The sequence below is a fragment of the Narcine bancroftii genome, chromosome 5, assembly GCF_036971445.1.
Source record: "Narcine bancroftii isolate sNarBan1 chromosome 5, sNarBan1.hap1, whole genome shotgun sequence".
In the NCBI taxonomy this organism is placed as follows: domain Eukaryota; kingdom Metazoa; phylum Chordata; class Chondrichthyes; order Torpediniformes; family Narcinidae; genus Narcine; species Narcine bancroftii.
Genome location: NC_091473.1, coordinates 94978910 through 94992245, shown reverse-complemented (window position 1 = coordinate 94992245; position 13336 = coordinate 94978910). Strand labels below are relative to the sequence as shown.

Here is a 13336-nt window from a genome sequence, read left to right as displayed (position 1 = left end):
GATAGTCATAGGGGATTCAATGGTTAGGAGGACAGACAGAGGTTTCTGTGGACGCGATAATAGTGGTTTGCCTCCCTGTTGCCAGGGTCCAGGATGTGACTATGCGCATTCAGAACATCCTAAAAGGGGAGGGTGAGGAGCCTGAGGTTGTGGTACATGTTGGTACCAATAATGTTGGAAGGAAGGAGGAAGTGGTCCTGCAGAATGAGTATAGGGAGTTGGGTAAGGAGCTTAAAAGGAGGACCATTAAGGGGATAATCTCTGGATTGCTTCCTGTGCCACGTGACAACGAGGGCAGAAATAGAATTAGGTGGAGGCTAAACACGTGGCTAAAGGGGTGGACTAAGAGTCAGGGTTTCAAGTTCTTGGACCACTGGGACCTTTTTTGGGGAAGGTGGGACCTATACTGATGATGGGTTACATCTTAATCCCAGAGGGATCAGTCTCCTGGCGGGGGCATTTGCTAGGGCTGTCAGGAGGGGTTTAAACTAGTATGGTTGGGGACAGGATTTCAAGTTAGGCAGGATAGCAGGGTGAGGGTTTGCAGACTAAGGAAAGAGACAAGTTTAAATAATTTGAGGGAGGAAAAGCAGAAAGTAGTAAAAAGATGTTGTAGTGAAAATGTGAGAATGGTAGAGAGGAGGATATGTAGAGGGCAGGATGTAGGATATCCCTGAGATGTATTTATTTTAATGCGAGGAAGCTGGATAAGCTAAAGGTGTGGATTGACATGTGGCATTATGATGTTGTGGCCATTAGCGAGACGTGGTTGAAGGAAGGTTGTGACTGGCAGTTGAATGTTCCAGGATTTTGCTGCTTTAGATGTGACAGAGTTGGTGGATTAAGAGGGGGAGGTGTGACATTACTTGTCAGGGAGGATATTACAGCAGTACTGTGGCAAAATAGACAGGAGAGCTCGTCGAGGGAGGCAGTGTGGGTAGAGCTGAAAAATAAGAAGGGTGAGGTTACTATTATGGGGGTATATTATAGACCTCCAAATGGCGAAAGGGAATTAGAAGAGCAAATGTGCAAGGAAATAGGTGAGATGTGTAGTAGAAATAGGGTGGTGTTAGTTGGGGACTTCAATTTTCCAAACATAGATTGGGAAACGTAGTCAGTAAAAGGGCAGAGTGGCTTAGTATTTATCATTATGTTCAGGATTGCTTTTTATAGCAATATGTTGAGACGCCAACTAGAGGGGGAACGGTGTTAGATCTGTTGTTTGGGAATGCAATTGGGGCAGGAGACAGAGGTAAGCGTTGGAGAGAACTTCGGATCCAGTGATCATGGGTTAATTTAGCTTTAGCTTAATGATGGAAAAGGATAGGTCGGGTCTGAGGTTGAAGGTCTTCGAGTGGGGGGAAGGCCAGATTTGGAGAAATGAGAAGGGATTTGCAGAGTTGTGTGGGCTGATCTTTTTGCCGGAAAGGATGTAGAGGAAATTTGGGGGCATTTAGGGATGAGATTTTGAGAGTACAGGATCTTTATATTCCAGTCAGACTGAAGGGGAGACTAAAGGTCGAAGGAGCCGTGGTTTTCTGGTGAAATTAAGAAGTTGGTTCAGGACAAGAGGGAGGCCTATACCAAATTTAAAAAACAAGGGATTGAGGAGATGTATGGTCATTACTTAGATTGCAGGAAGAACTTTAAGAGGGAAATTAGAAAGGCAAAAAGAAGGTATGAGGTGTCCATAGCTAATAAAGCGAAGGTGAATCCTAAGGGTTTTTGCAGATATGTGAACAGTAAAAGGAGGGTTAAGGATAAAATAGGTCCACTGGATGGTGGGACCAGTGAACTATGTCAGGAACTGTATGAGATGGGAGAAATATTGAACAATTTTTTTCTCATCCGTTTTCACAAGGGAGTCATTGGGGTATATGAGATAAGAGAGGCAAAGGGCTTAGTTATGGAAAGGATAGGGGTTATTAAAGTGAGAGTTTTGGAGCTTCTAGGGTCAATTAAGGTGGATAAGTCTCCTGGCCCTGATGGGATTTTTCCCAGGACTTTAAGGGAGGTCAGGGAACAAATAGCGGGGGCACTGACAGTGATTTTTCAAAGATCACTGGAGGAGGGGGTGGTACCACAGGATTAGAAGGTTGCAAATGTAGTTCCGTTGTTCAAAAAAGGCAGTAGGTGTAGGCCAAATAATTATTGGCCAGTAAGTTTGACTTTGGTGGTGGGGAAGGTTATGGAGGGTATTCTTCGAGATAGTATATACGCATATCTGGATAGGCAGGGATTGATTAGGGGCACCCAGCATGGGTTTGTAAAAGGAAAGTTATGTTTGACGAACCTTGTTGAGTTTTTTGAGTAAGTGACAAAAAAGGTGGATGAAGGTAGAGCGATCGATGTGATATATTTGGATTTTAATAAGTTTTTAAATAAATTTTAATAAGGCTTTTAATAAGTTTCCGCATGGAAGGTTAATAAGGAAGGTTCAGTCACTAGGAATTAGAGGTGGCTGGGAGAAAGACAGAGAGTCATGGTGGACAACTGTATGTCAAGTTGGAAGGCTGTGACAAACAGGGTGCCTCAGGGATCGGTGCTGGGTCCCTTGTTGTTTATCATTTATATTAATGATTTAGAGGAGGGTGTGGTTAGCTGGGTAAGCAAATATGCAGATGATATGAAAATAGGGGGAGTGGTGGATAGTGAGGTAGATTTTCTTGGATTACAGAAGGATTTGGTTTGTTTGGAAGAGTGGGCTGAAGGATGGCAGATGGAGGTGTTTCATTTTGGTAAAAATTACCAGAATAGGACACAAACAGATAAGGGGAGGAAATTGAGGCACGCAGAGGAGCAGAGGGACCTGGGGGTTATGGTACAGAGCTCACTGAAGGTAGATTCCCATGTAGACAGGGTGGTTAAGAAGGCATATGGTATGCTGGCCTTCAAAAATCATAGTATAGAGTATAGGAGCTGGGAGGTGATACTGGATCTGTTTAAGGCATTGGTGAGGCCATGTTTGGAGTACTGTGCTCAGTTCTGGTCTTCAAATTATAGAAAGGATATAGATAAGGTGGAGAGGGTGCAGGATGTTGCCTGGCTTACAGCATCTGGATTACAGGGAGAGATTAAGGAGACTGGGACTTTATTCATTGGAACATAGACGACTGAGAGGAGACTTGATAGAGGTATTTAAAATTATGAAAGGAATAGATAGACTAGACATAAACAGACTCTTTCCCCTGAGGGCAAGGGAGGTTGGAACAAGAGGCCATGAGTTAAGAGTAAGGGGGCAACACTTCAGGAGAAATATTAGAGGAAATTTTTTTACTCAGCGAATGGTGGCAGAATGGAATGATCTTCCGAATGAGATAGTTGCGGCAGGGTCCCTTCTGTCATTTAAGAGCAGGTTGGATGTGTACATGGAGGTGAGGGGGTTGGAGGGTTATTGGCGGAGAGCGGGAGGTTTGAGCTAGTGGAGTTGTTCTAGTGAACCTGTGCGGACTCGAAAGGCCGACATGGCCTGTTTCTGCTCCACAAATCGTTATATATATGGTTATAAACTGGTAACGAGTTTAAATAGAGACGGGCTCATTATGATAAGATTAGGCAGGAATTGGGGAGAGTAAATTGCAAGCAGATGTTCTTCGGGAAAATAATAGAAGTAAAGTGGAGGATGTTTAAGGACCACTTACCTGGGGTCTGGACAGATTTGTCCCACTGAGACATGAAAAGATAATCGGATAAAGGAACATTAAGACATGAGACAGCTAGTTAAGAGCAAGAAGTATACATTAGATTAAGGAAGAAAAATAGAGGAAGGGCTTGTGTATTATATCATAGCCAGGAAGGAACTTAAGAAAGAACTTAGAAGAGCTAGAAGGAGGCACGAGAAAGCCTTGGCAAGTAGGATGAAGGAAAACCCTGAGGCATAAAGAAAACAATAGCGAGAGTGAAGGCTGGGCCGCTTAAGGATAAAGCAGATAACTTGCCCAGAGGCAGAGAAGATCCTAAAGGAATACTTTACTTCAATGTTCACCAGAGAGTGGGACCTTGATCAATATGAGATCCGTATAGACCAAAGAGTCCTATGTCAGGGGTGGGCAAATTATTGGAAAGAATTCTTGGGGACGGGATTTAAGAGCATTTAGATAAGTTTAGTCTTCTCAGGAATTGTGAGGGGTAGGTTGTGCCTCATGAGCCAAATTGAGTTTTTTGAGGAAGTCAAAATAAGAAATTGATGAAGGGGGTAGGTGTGGAGTATATGAATTTTAGTAAAGCATTTGACAAGGTCGCGCATGATAGAGTCATGAGATCCATGGAACTTTGGCATGTGTATTTAGAATTACTTGGTAGCAGGAAGCAGAGGGCAGTAGTAAATGAAACATATTCTTTCTGGAGATCAGCGACTGGTGGAGTTCCGTAGGGATATGTTCTGGGACTCCTGCATTTGGTGATTTTTATCAATGTCGTAGATGAAGAACTAGAGGGATGGGTCAGTAAGTTTGCAGGTGACACGAAGGTTGGAGGTATTTTGAATAGTGTTGAAGGCCGTCATAGATTACAACAGGATATAGACAGGATGTAGAATTGGGCAGATGAAGTTCATTCCAGATAAGTCTGAAGTGATGCATTTTGGAAGGACAAACTTGAAGACACAGTATATAATTAATGGCAGGATTCTTCACTCTGTGGATGGACCTTGAGGTCCAAATCCATAGATCTCTGAAGGTTGCCATGAAGGGTGATAGAGCAGTTCAGAAGACTTATGGTATGCTGGCCTCTGTTAGTGGGAGGATTGAATTACTGAGGTAATGTTGCAGCTGTATGAAACTTTGGTTAGATCACACGGAATATTGTGTTCATTTCTGGTCACCTCATTACAGAAAGGACGTGGAAGCATTGGAGAGGATTCAGAGGAGATTTACTGGATGTTGCCTGTGATAAACCACTGTTGTGCTATGAATGGCTGCTGCTGGCTGGACACACCTCCTGAGACTGATCCTAGCCATAGCCCCTTGCATGTTCCCCATTCCACTCTGCCTCAATCAGTCAATGATGTTGATGGCTGTTACAGTCTATAGTTAATAAAAACCTGATAGTTTCATAACTCCAGTCTTTTGTGATTATTGATGATGCATCATTGCCTGGATTGGAGAATGTGTCTTGTGAGGCAAGGTCAGCAGAGCTAGATTTTCTCTCTGGAGTAAAGAAGGATGGAGGTCTACAAGATCATGAGAGGCATAGATAGGATAGACAGCTAGCACCTTTTTCCTGGAGAGAGACTAGCAAACAGCTGTACAAAGTAGCGGGAGGAATGTTTTGGTAGACATCAGGAGCAAGTTTTCTTTATTTTTTTTATTCAAAGAGAGTACTGGATGCCTGGAATGTATTGCCAGGGGTACTGGTAAAGGCTGGTACATTTGGGACATTAAAAAGACTCTGAGAGGCATATAGATGCAAAAAAAATAGGTTATGAGTGTGAGACAGGGAAGGTTTAATTTGTTGAGTAGGTTTTACGAATTGGCACAACATCGGGCACCAAAGGGCCTGTACTATGCTGTAATGTTCGATGTTCTACTTAGTATTTAATCCAGAAGTACCATTGAGCTGCATTCTAGTTATATCAAATATTTCACTTGTACCTTGTGTAATGTTCCTGCCACTGTCGGATTTGGTCTTGTGTTCTGAAGAAAAATGATAGGAATGCCCCTCTGATCACAGAGTTGCACAAAATGGCTGCCTTTTAATGAGGCATTATGAGTGAGTTCTCCGTTGTTTGCCACAATTCCAACAAGATGGCTGAAAAGAAAATGTACTTACAGTTAGTTATGTACAATAATGCAGCATTAGTAATAATAGTTAATATCTCATTGCAAAATCAAAAAATCAATCTTTGGATATTACATCAAGTAACTAAGCCACCATAGCTCCTTTGATTAGGTTGTTATGTCTCACCAGCAGCAATTAAGAGAAGCAAAAAACAGATGGGTTAAGTTAACTCAGAATTTATTAACATTAGTCAATAATATAATTAACTCAATAAATTAAACACTTGAACATAAGCCTTTATGGCAACAGTATACTAACAACAGATATTTATAGTGTATGTGGGGGGGGGGGGGGGGGGGTGGGGGGCGAACCCAGACCATTACAATTCAAGTCCAAAATACTTCAAAAGAAAACTTCAAAACAAAATCTCAAATCAAATCAATCAGTCAAAAGAACAATCCACAGAATCTGGTCTCCAGGCATGAATTTCTTAGTTTAGTTGCGCACAGGTCTTTAGTTCGATGTGGAGAGAGATGACTGGTATCTTTGCAGACTTGCGATCTTGGCAGGGGAACACGAGACTTTCCTGAGTTTTCTAATGTTGTAGAAGTCAGAATGTCATAAACCGCTGTCAGGTGGACCCATGGACAAAGCAACTCAGTCTCCCTTATTCCAACTAAAGCTGCTGGGTGAGCACACTGTTAGACAGTTCCTCATGGCAGTGTTAGCAGCTATGAATGAAGCTACTCAGCCTCCTGTCTGCAGAAATTGCCGGGCACCCACACAAAGACTAACCGTCTGACTAGCCACCGTCCAACTAACTGTCGACTTTCTGACAGTTCAAACTCAGCTCGCTGGGCTCTTAAACTATCCCAGCGTGTGCCTTCAGCTTTCCTGATTGGTGGAGAGGGGCTGACAACAGCAGGCGCGTTGTCCATGAGCCCACCAGCTTTAGTGTGGCACTCTTGTGCTCCCGACAGCTGTCAATTCTCCCTGCGCGTCGCTTCAGCGCTTCCCAAAGCGCATGCTCCTCTCTCTCCTGCTGCATTTTAATCTTGTCCCTGGTCTATAAATAAAGCTGTCCAGGGTCCATAACAAGGTGAAGAAATTTCTTCTCAAATTTGTCTTGAAGAGTTGAGTGGCAAAAAAAAACTTTAGCATCCCTTACTCCAATCGGCAAATAGTTTGTCAGAGGAAAAGAAAATGCAAATTTTTGTTCAACTTCAAAATAGTATAATTTCAGAGTATGAAAAACACAACAAATTATATAATTTTTTACTATGCTACAAGAGGACATTCCAATCATTTTATACTGAATTTAAAGCAAGGAACTCGAGTTGAAAGCATATAGATGCAAGAAAAATAGGTTACGAGTGTGAGACAGGGAAGGTTTAATTTGTTGAGTAGGTTTTACGAATTGGCACAACATCGGGCACCAAAGGGCCTGTACTATGCTGTAATGTTCGATGTTCTATTTAGTATTTAATCCAGAAGTACCATTGAGCTGCATTCTAGTTATATCAAATATTTCCTTCAAATATAATGTCCTCAATTTTCTTTGACTGAGATGATGATAGAATAGTGCATCCACGTACAAGATTTATTTGTGTTCGATTGATGAATCGATGTGACCACCCTTATTAGTGCTGAGGAGCTAGGCAGGTTAAAAAGAAACTGTAAACTACCTCTTTGGACAACTAATTAATGATTCAAATATGCATATGATGTTGCAAAGAAATGTAATCGTATTTTGTTGTCACCCAGTCTCTGAATGCCTTGCATTGAGATGTTTATTATCTCAATTACAAAAGGATTGCTACTGAAAAGCAATTATTATTACATACAAGACAGTGTAATGACTTTCAGGAGACTATTTAAGAAAAAATATAATTTAACAAAAATAATATAAATTGTTGAGTGTAATAGATCCACCATGTCCAAGAGGCAAATGACATTCAGTGTCAGTGAATTTGTATTATTAATATCAAATTCTATCAGAAAAATAATTGGCAACAATGAAGCAGAAATTTCCCTATTGCCTGACTTATCCAAGGATGAATTCTGAGCCGAATAAATCATCATACATGATAAATTAGATCAGCGATGATCGTATTGAATGGCGGAGCAGGCTCGATGGGCCATTTTTGGCCTACTCCTGTTCCTACTTCCCATGTTCCTATCAGAGGAGAAGATTAGCCAGTGCTTCCATTCCTCGAGATGTGCAGTGATTCTGGTTAACCATAATAGGTCCAAATTTAGATTAAGTATGCACACGGTGCCTACCCCAACCCTTGTAAATAAGAATCATCAAATGCAGAGGTAGACAAGTTTTTTTTGTATAAATAATACAGATCACCTTTCTGGAACAACATTTTGGGAAGAAATCAATACACAAAGTTGAAATATTTGCATTATAATAATATAAAGATTTTGAAACATTCAGCTCACTAAGAAGAATAATCTTTAATTAATGTTACTGATATTAATAATCATAATCTTCCACCAAATTTAAACATGTAAAAATATTTTATCATGAGGAATTGACGAACAATGGCAGAGTCAATATTTTTATGGTTAATATTGTACAAATTGTGACAAATAATCATTGCTGATTATGCATTTAACATGAGCTGAATTATATTAATTGCTGATCTTTTATTTAATTATGTACATGGTGTTAAATTTACATTAATTTTATCCTGTTCAATTTGTTTTTGTTTCAATAAGGAAGCACTATAAATGAGGTCATGTGATGCAGAGAGAAGAGGAGGAGGAGGAGGAGGAGCTCCCAGACCATACAGGAAAAAAAGGCACAAAAGTCAAAATCAGAAGAAGTAAAAGGTACAGAAAACAAGATGAGTTCACTTCCCTACCAAAGATGAGGAAGATCACCAGCCAGCAAAAGATGACGAGTAAGACGATTGTGAATGGAGAGGCTCAATCCAGCCTGACTCGACAGGATCAAGATGGCGCAGGAGATCACGGGCCCAGAGCCCTAATGGCCCCAAAAGTGGTGGCAGCAAGGCAACCTGAGGAGAGTGCCCGGGGAAATGGTCAGCAGTGAGGCTGCCGATCAAGAAAGATGCGATGAAGCAGTCGGAAACCAGTCGTCAGGAGACGGGGGCCCAGGAAGGGGATGGACTCTCATGGCAGCTAGAATCATGCCCAAAGCCCAATGGATGGTAAGGGCGCCAGGGTGGGGTGTGTGCAGGAGACCTCAGCCCCAAGGCAGAAGAAACAGAAGACGCTAGCGCGTCAAGTGACGGAGGGAACAGCCCCCCCCAGAACAACAAGCACGAGCCACCTAAATACAAAGCATGATGGCCGGCAGACACAGGAAGAGGAGGAGGCACAAAGGACCTCAGCCCTGCAACAACAAAGGTGGCAGAGACTGTGACTGACTCATCTAGCAATGAGGGAAGGAACACGATGGCTGGCAGGCATGGGACGAGGAGAGATGTGGGAGATCTTGACCCTGCAGAAGCAGCCGATGCTGTGACGGATCTGTCCTGTGATGGTGGAGGCGACAAGGTGGCTAGTAGCAGCAGGGTCGATGTCGGGCAGCATGAAGCGGTCAAGATGGTGATGGCAGGGAGAGGCACGAAACCCTCATTGTGGATTATCCTGAATGCGATGGAGAAAATGGAAAAACAATTAACTTTGGACCTAAGCAAAAAAAGAAAAAGGACAGTTGAACACTAAGCTGGACAGATGTGAAAATGTTTTAAATATTTTAAAAGGAAGAGTGGCTGAGGTAGAGGAAAGATCAGGGGACAATGAAGATAGAATAGTGAAGTTGGAGAAAGAGGTAGCAACATGGGGAACTGCCTCTGGCAGAAAATTTATACCCTAGAAAATTATAATAGATACATCATAAAAATTGTGGACTGAAAGAGGGCAAAGAAGGGAGAAACCCTCTGGCCTTTTTTCCAGTGCTGGTTGCCAGAGACCCTGGGGAGGGAGAAACTAGTGGAGTCAATGGAAATAGAATGGGCCCATGGTCCTTCTTCTCGCTCGATGCTGGTGAAGCTGTTGTACCACCAAGACCAAGAAAAGATTTTGTCTTGCGGTTGCGGGAGTGAAAACAAGGGGGGAGCCTCTGGAACTGGATGGTAAAGCATTTTTCTACCAGGACATCAGTGGGATCCTGTTGCACTGAAGGAAAGAGCTGGAGCCAATAAAGAGGGTAGCAAAGCAGAAGGGATATGAGAATACAATTCGATACCCAGCCACTCTGAAGATATTGACGCCAGGGAGGGAGAGGTAATTCTTCTCTGAAGCAAAGGAAGCCTTGCAGTTTGTCAGGCAGCTTCCAGTTGGTAATAACTAACAATACTGAAATGGAAATTATTAAGGTATTATGGGTTAACAATAATTAGGAGTTTAAAAGAAGTGGTCAATGTTTCAAGGAAAGTGAGAATGTATTATAAATAATGATAGAGGACTAATAAGAATTAAGAGTTTACTGTTTGTGCAGAAAAAAAAAGAATGGGGAAAGAATGGAACAAGAAGAATGGCCTGGGGTGCTCAGGAGAGGTGGGTGGAGAGGCAGATGGGCATGAAACACACAACCTATTATATGGAAGGGGGTGGTGATGAAGGGGGAGGGGGAAACAGTCTCCAAAGGAGGGAGAGGGGGACAACAGATGCAATGAGGGTAAGCCTTAATATAATTTTTTTCTTTTTTTTTTCTTTTTTGGGCATGTTGTCTTTGTTCTTGACTTATTTTCCCAGGATTTGTCATGGGCCTGGTGGGCTGGAGCAGATGGCTGAAGTTAACAGGTTGGATGAACAATGGATATGGGGCGGTGGAGGTTCAGAAGAAACACAGATTTGAGAGTCTCCTTGGCAATAGCTTAAGAGTATAAAGTATGTTAGTTTCAATATTAATAGCTTGAACTGATAGTGAAGAGGAAAAGAGTCTTGGCACACATTAAAAAAATGGGAGTGGACCTGGTCTTTCTCCAAGAAACTCACTTAACAGAGCAAGAACACCAAAAATTAAAAAGGGGATGGGTGGACCAGGTAATAGCCTCCTCGCTTGGCTCAAATGCAAGAAGTGTTGGTAATTCTGATAGGGAAGAGTATTCCAGTGAAAGTGCAGTGTACCTTCAGATAAAACAAGAAGATTTATACTGGTGCACTGTCAGATATATTCAGAACCCTGGACCTTTGTAAACATGTATGCCCCCAACTTTGATGACAAAAAGTTCATACAGGATATTTTCCTGAGATTGGCAGAGGAAAAAGAAAATATCTTGGTTGGGGGTGATTTTAATTTTTGTCTGGATCCTGTCCTAGATAAGTCAACAAAGAAAATAACTAATACAAAGGTGGTAAGGGCTACCATTGAAAGTAGGATGGAGCTGAATTTAATAGACGTATGGAGGTGGAAACATCTGAGGGAGAGGGACTACTTCTTCTACTCAAAGCAATATGACTCCTACTCTAGAATAAATTTTTTTCTGGTTTCAGCCCATGTAGAGGGTAGGATCATGGAGGCTGAGTACACTGAGTAAGACTTCTCTCAGATCATTCACACTTGATATTAACAATGAAAATGCCAGATAAGCAGAATACAGCAAACAGATGGTGTCTCAATACATTGCTGTTAAAGAAGCAATAGTTTTGTAAGAGTGCAGACAAGCATGTTCTGCGAGGCCAACTGTACCTCTCTTCCAGATACATTCCTTTTGTGAGACACCCTCAAAACATATTTGAGGGGCCAAATAATTGGATACACTAAAACAGTAAAGAAAGAATACATGAGGAGGTGGATGAATTAGAACAAGTAATTGCTCACTTAGAAAAGGACTTCCAAAAATTGGGCTCAGAGGATCACTATAAGACTCTAACAAATAAGAAATTAAAATACAATATGCTCTAAATGTATAGTATGGAAAAGGCCATAATTCAGTGAAACAAAAATATTATGAATTGGGTGAGAGAGCCCATAAAGTCCTCTCTTGGTAACTGAGGACAGAGCATGGCATGCCTCAAGGATAATCAATGTGATACAAACTGGGAATGGCAGGATTTTGTATAAGTCAAAAGAGATTAACGAGACCTTCCGGGAATGCTATGAGCATCTATATAAATCAGAATTGGTGGGGGGGGGGGGGTGTCTGACAAAGCTAGTGAGTTCCTGTCTAAGTTAGAGTTACCAAATTTAGATCTTCCCTCCACAGAAGAAGAGATAGGGAAAGCATTGAATTCTCTGCAGACTAATAAGTCTCCAGGGGAGGATGGGTTTCCTCCTGAGTTTTATAAGGAATTTAAAGATTTATTGATACCTCTTTATATGGAATACGCCAGGCAATGGAGACCCATACCCTCCCAGAATCTTTTTTGACAGCAATCATTACAATGGTCCTAAAAAAAGACAGATCCGCTAATGCAATCTTCTTATAGGTCAATTTCACTGATGAACACAGACTATAAGATACTTGTCAAAGCCCTGGCAAATAGATTGGTGAAGCATTTGCCAAAACTAAAAAAATAAAGACCAAGCTGGTTTTGTGAAAAAAAAACAGGCAGCGTTTAACAATGGCAGACTGTTCAGAATCATGTATCTAGCACAAACCAGAAATGGGAGGGGTCTGGCTGTGGCCATGGATATAGAAAAGGCATTTGACAGACTGGAGTGGGTCTTTTTATACCAAGTGTTTGAAAAATTGGGGCTAGGGCCAACTTTTATAAATTGGATAAGGGCGCTATATCATGCACCCAAGGCTAAAGTGGTGATCAATGGTCAAATTTCTCCAGCCTTCCCACTATCAAGATCAAGTAGACAAGGGTGCCCGCTATCTCCACCTCTGTTCATATTGGCCATGAAACCACTGGCCAAAGCCATTCTCCAGGATCCAGACATCAAGAGTTTTAGAGTAGGCCAGGAAGAACAAAAAATCAATTTTTTTGCCAATGACATACTGATATATCTGACAGACCCAGCAAACCCATTGTCCAAGTTGCGCTCTACTCTGGAGAACTATGGGGAAAGGTCAATTGGGATAAGAGTGAAATCATGCCACTTACCAAGTGGGATTATAGTCAAGGTCAAGAAAAAAGTAATCTGAAGTGGCCACAAAATGGGATCAAATACCTAGGAGTTAGATTTGACAATAACTTGAATAATTTATATAAACTAAATTACACCCTCTTGCTGGGAAGAATTGAGGAGGACCTAAATAGGTGGATGTCTCTACCCATAACACTAGTGGGCAGGGTCAACTGTGTTAAAAATGAATGTTGCAGAGGCTTCAGTACCTCTTCCAGACATTGCCCATGGCATTGCTCCAGGGATTCTTTCAAAATTTGCTTTTGTGAATAAGAACATTTCTGTGGAACAGAAAGGTAGCAAGGGTCTTCAAGGAAAACTTGACCTGGGATAAATACAAATGCTGGACTTTGAGAAATATTATTGGGTAGCCCAGTTGAGATACATTGCCTCACTCTTCGGGGGTGGGGGATGAGGTGTACCATCCTGCACAAATTGGCCTGCACATGGTAGGTGAGAAGGTAGCAGAGGACTTTATTTATAAGTGGGACATTAAATTGCTGTCTGGAAAAACAAGCAGCCCCATACTGAAAAAAATAATTTCTATCTGGAATAAGATCA

The 13336-nt window shown here is 41.8% G+C and overlaps 1 protein-coding gene across 3 annotated transcripts in view; it reads right to left on the bottom strand.

Moving 5' to 3' along the window:
- The window catches only part of LOC138763737 (probable methylcrotonoyl-CoA carboxylase beta chain, mitochondrial), an 88999-nt gene that overhangs the window by 29607 nt on the left and 46056 nt on the right, over positions 1-13336 (bottom strand). For 2 of the 3 annotated variants that reach the window (XM_069938415.1, XM_069938416.1), the window contains exon 9: positions 5592-5748. In XM_069938415.1, the coding sequence (XP_069794516.1) occupies positions 5592-5748 (157 nt within the window). Of the gene's footprint in view, positions 1-5591; positions 5749-8285; positions 9343-13336 lie in introns of those variants that run through there. The other variant, XM_069938417.1, reaches the window with a different exon arrangement.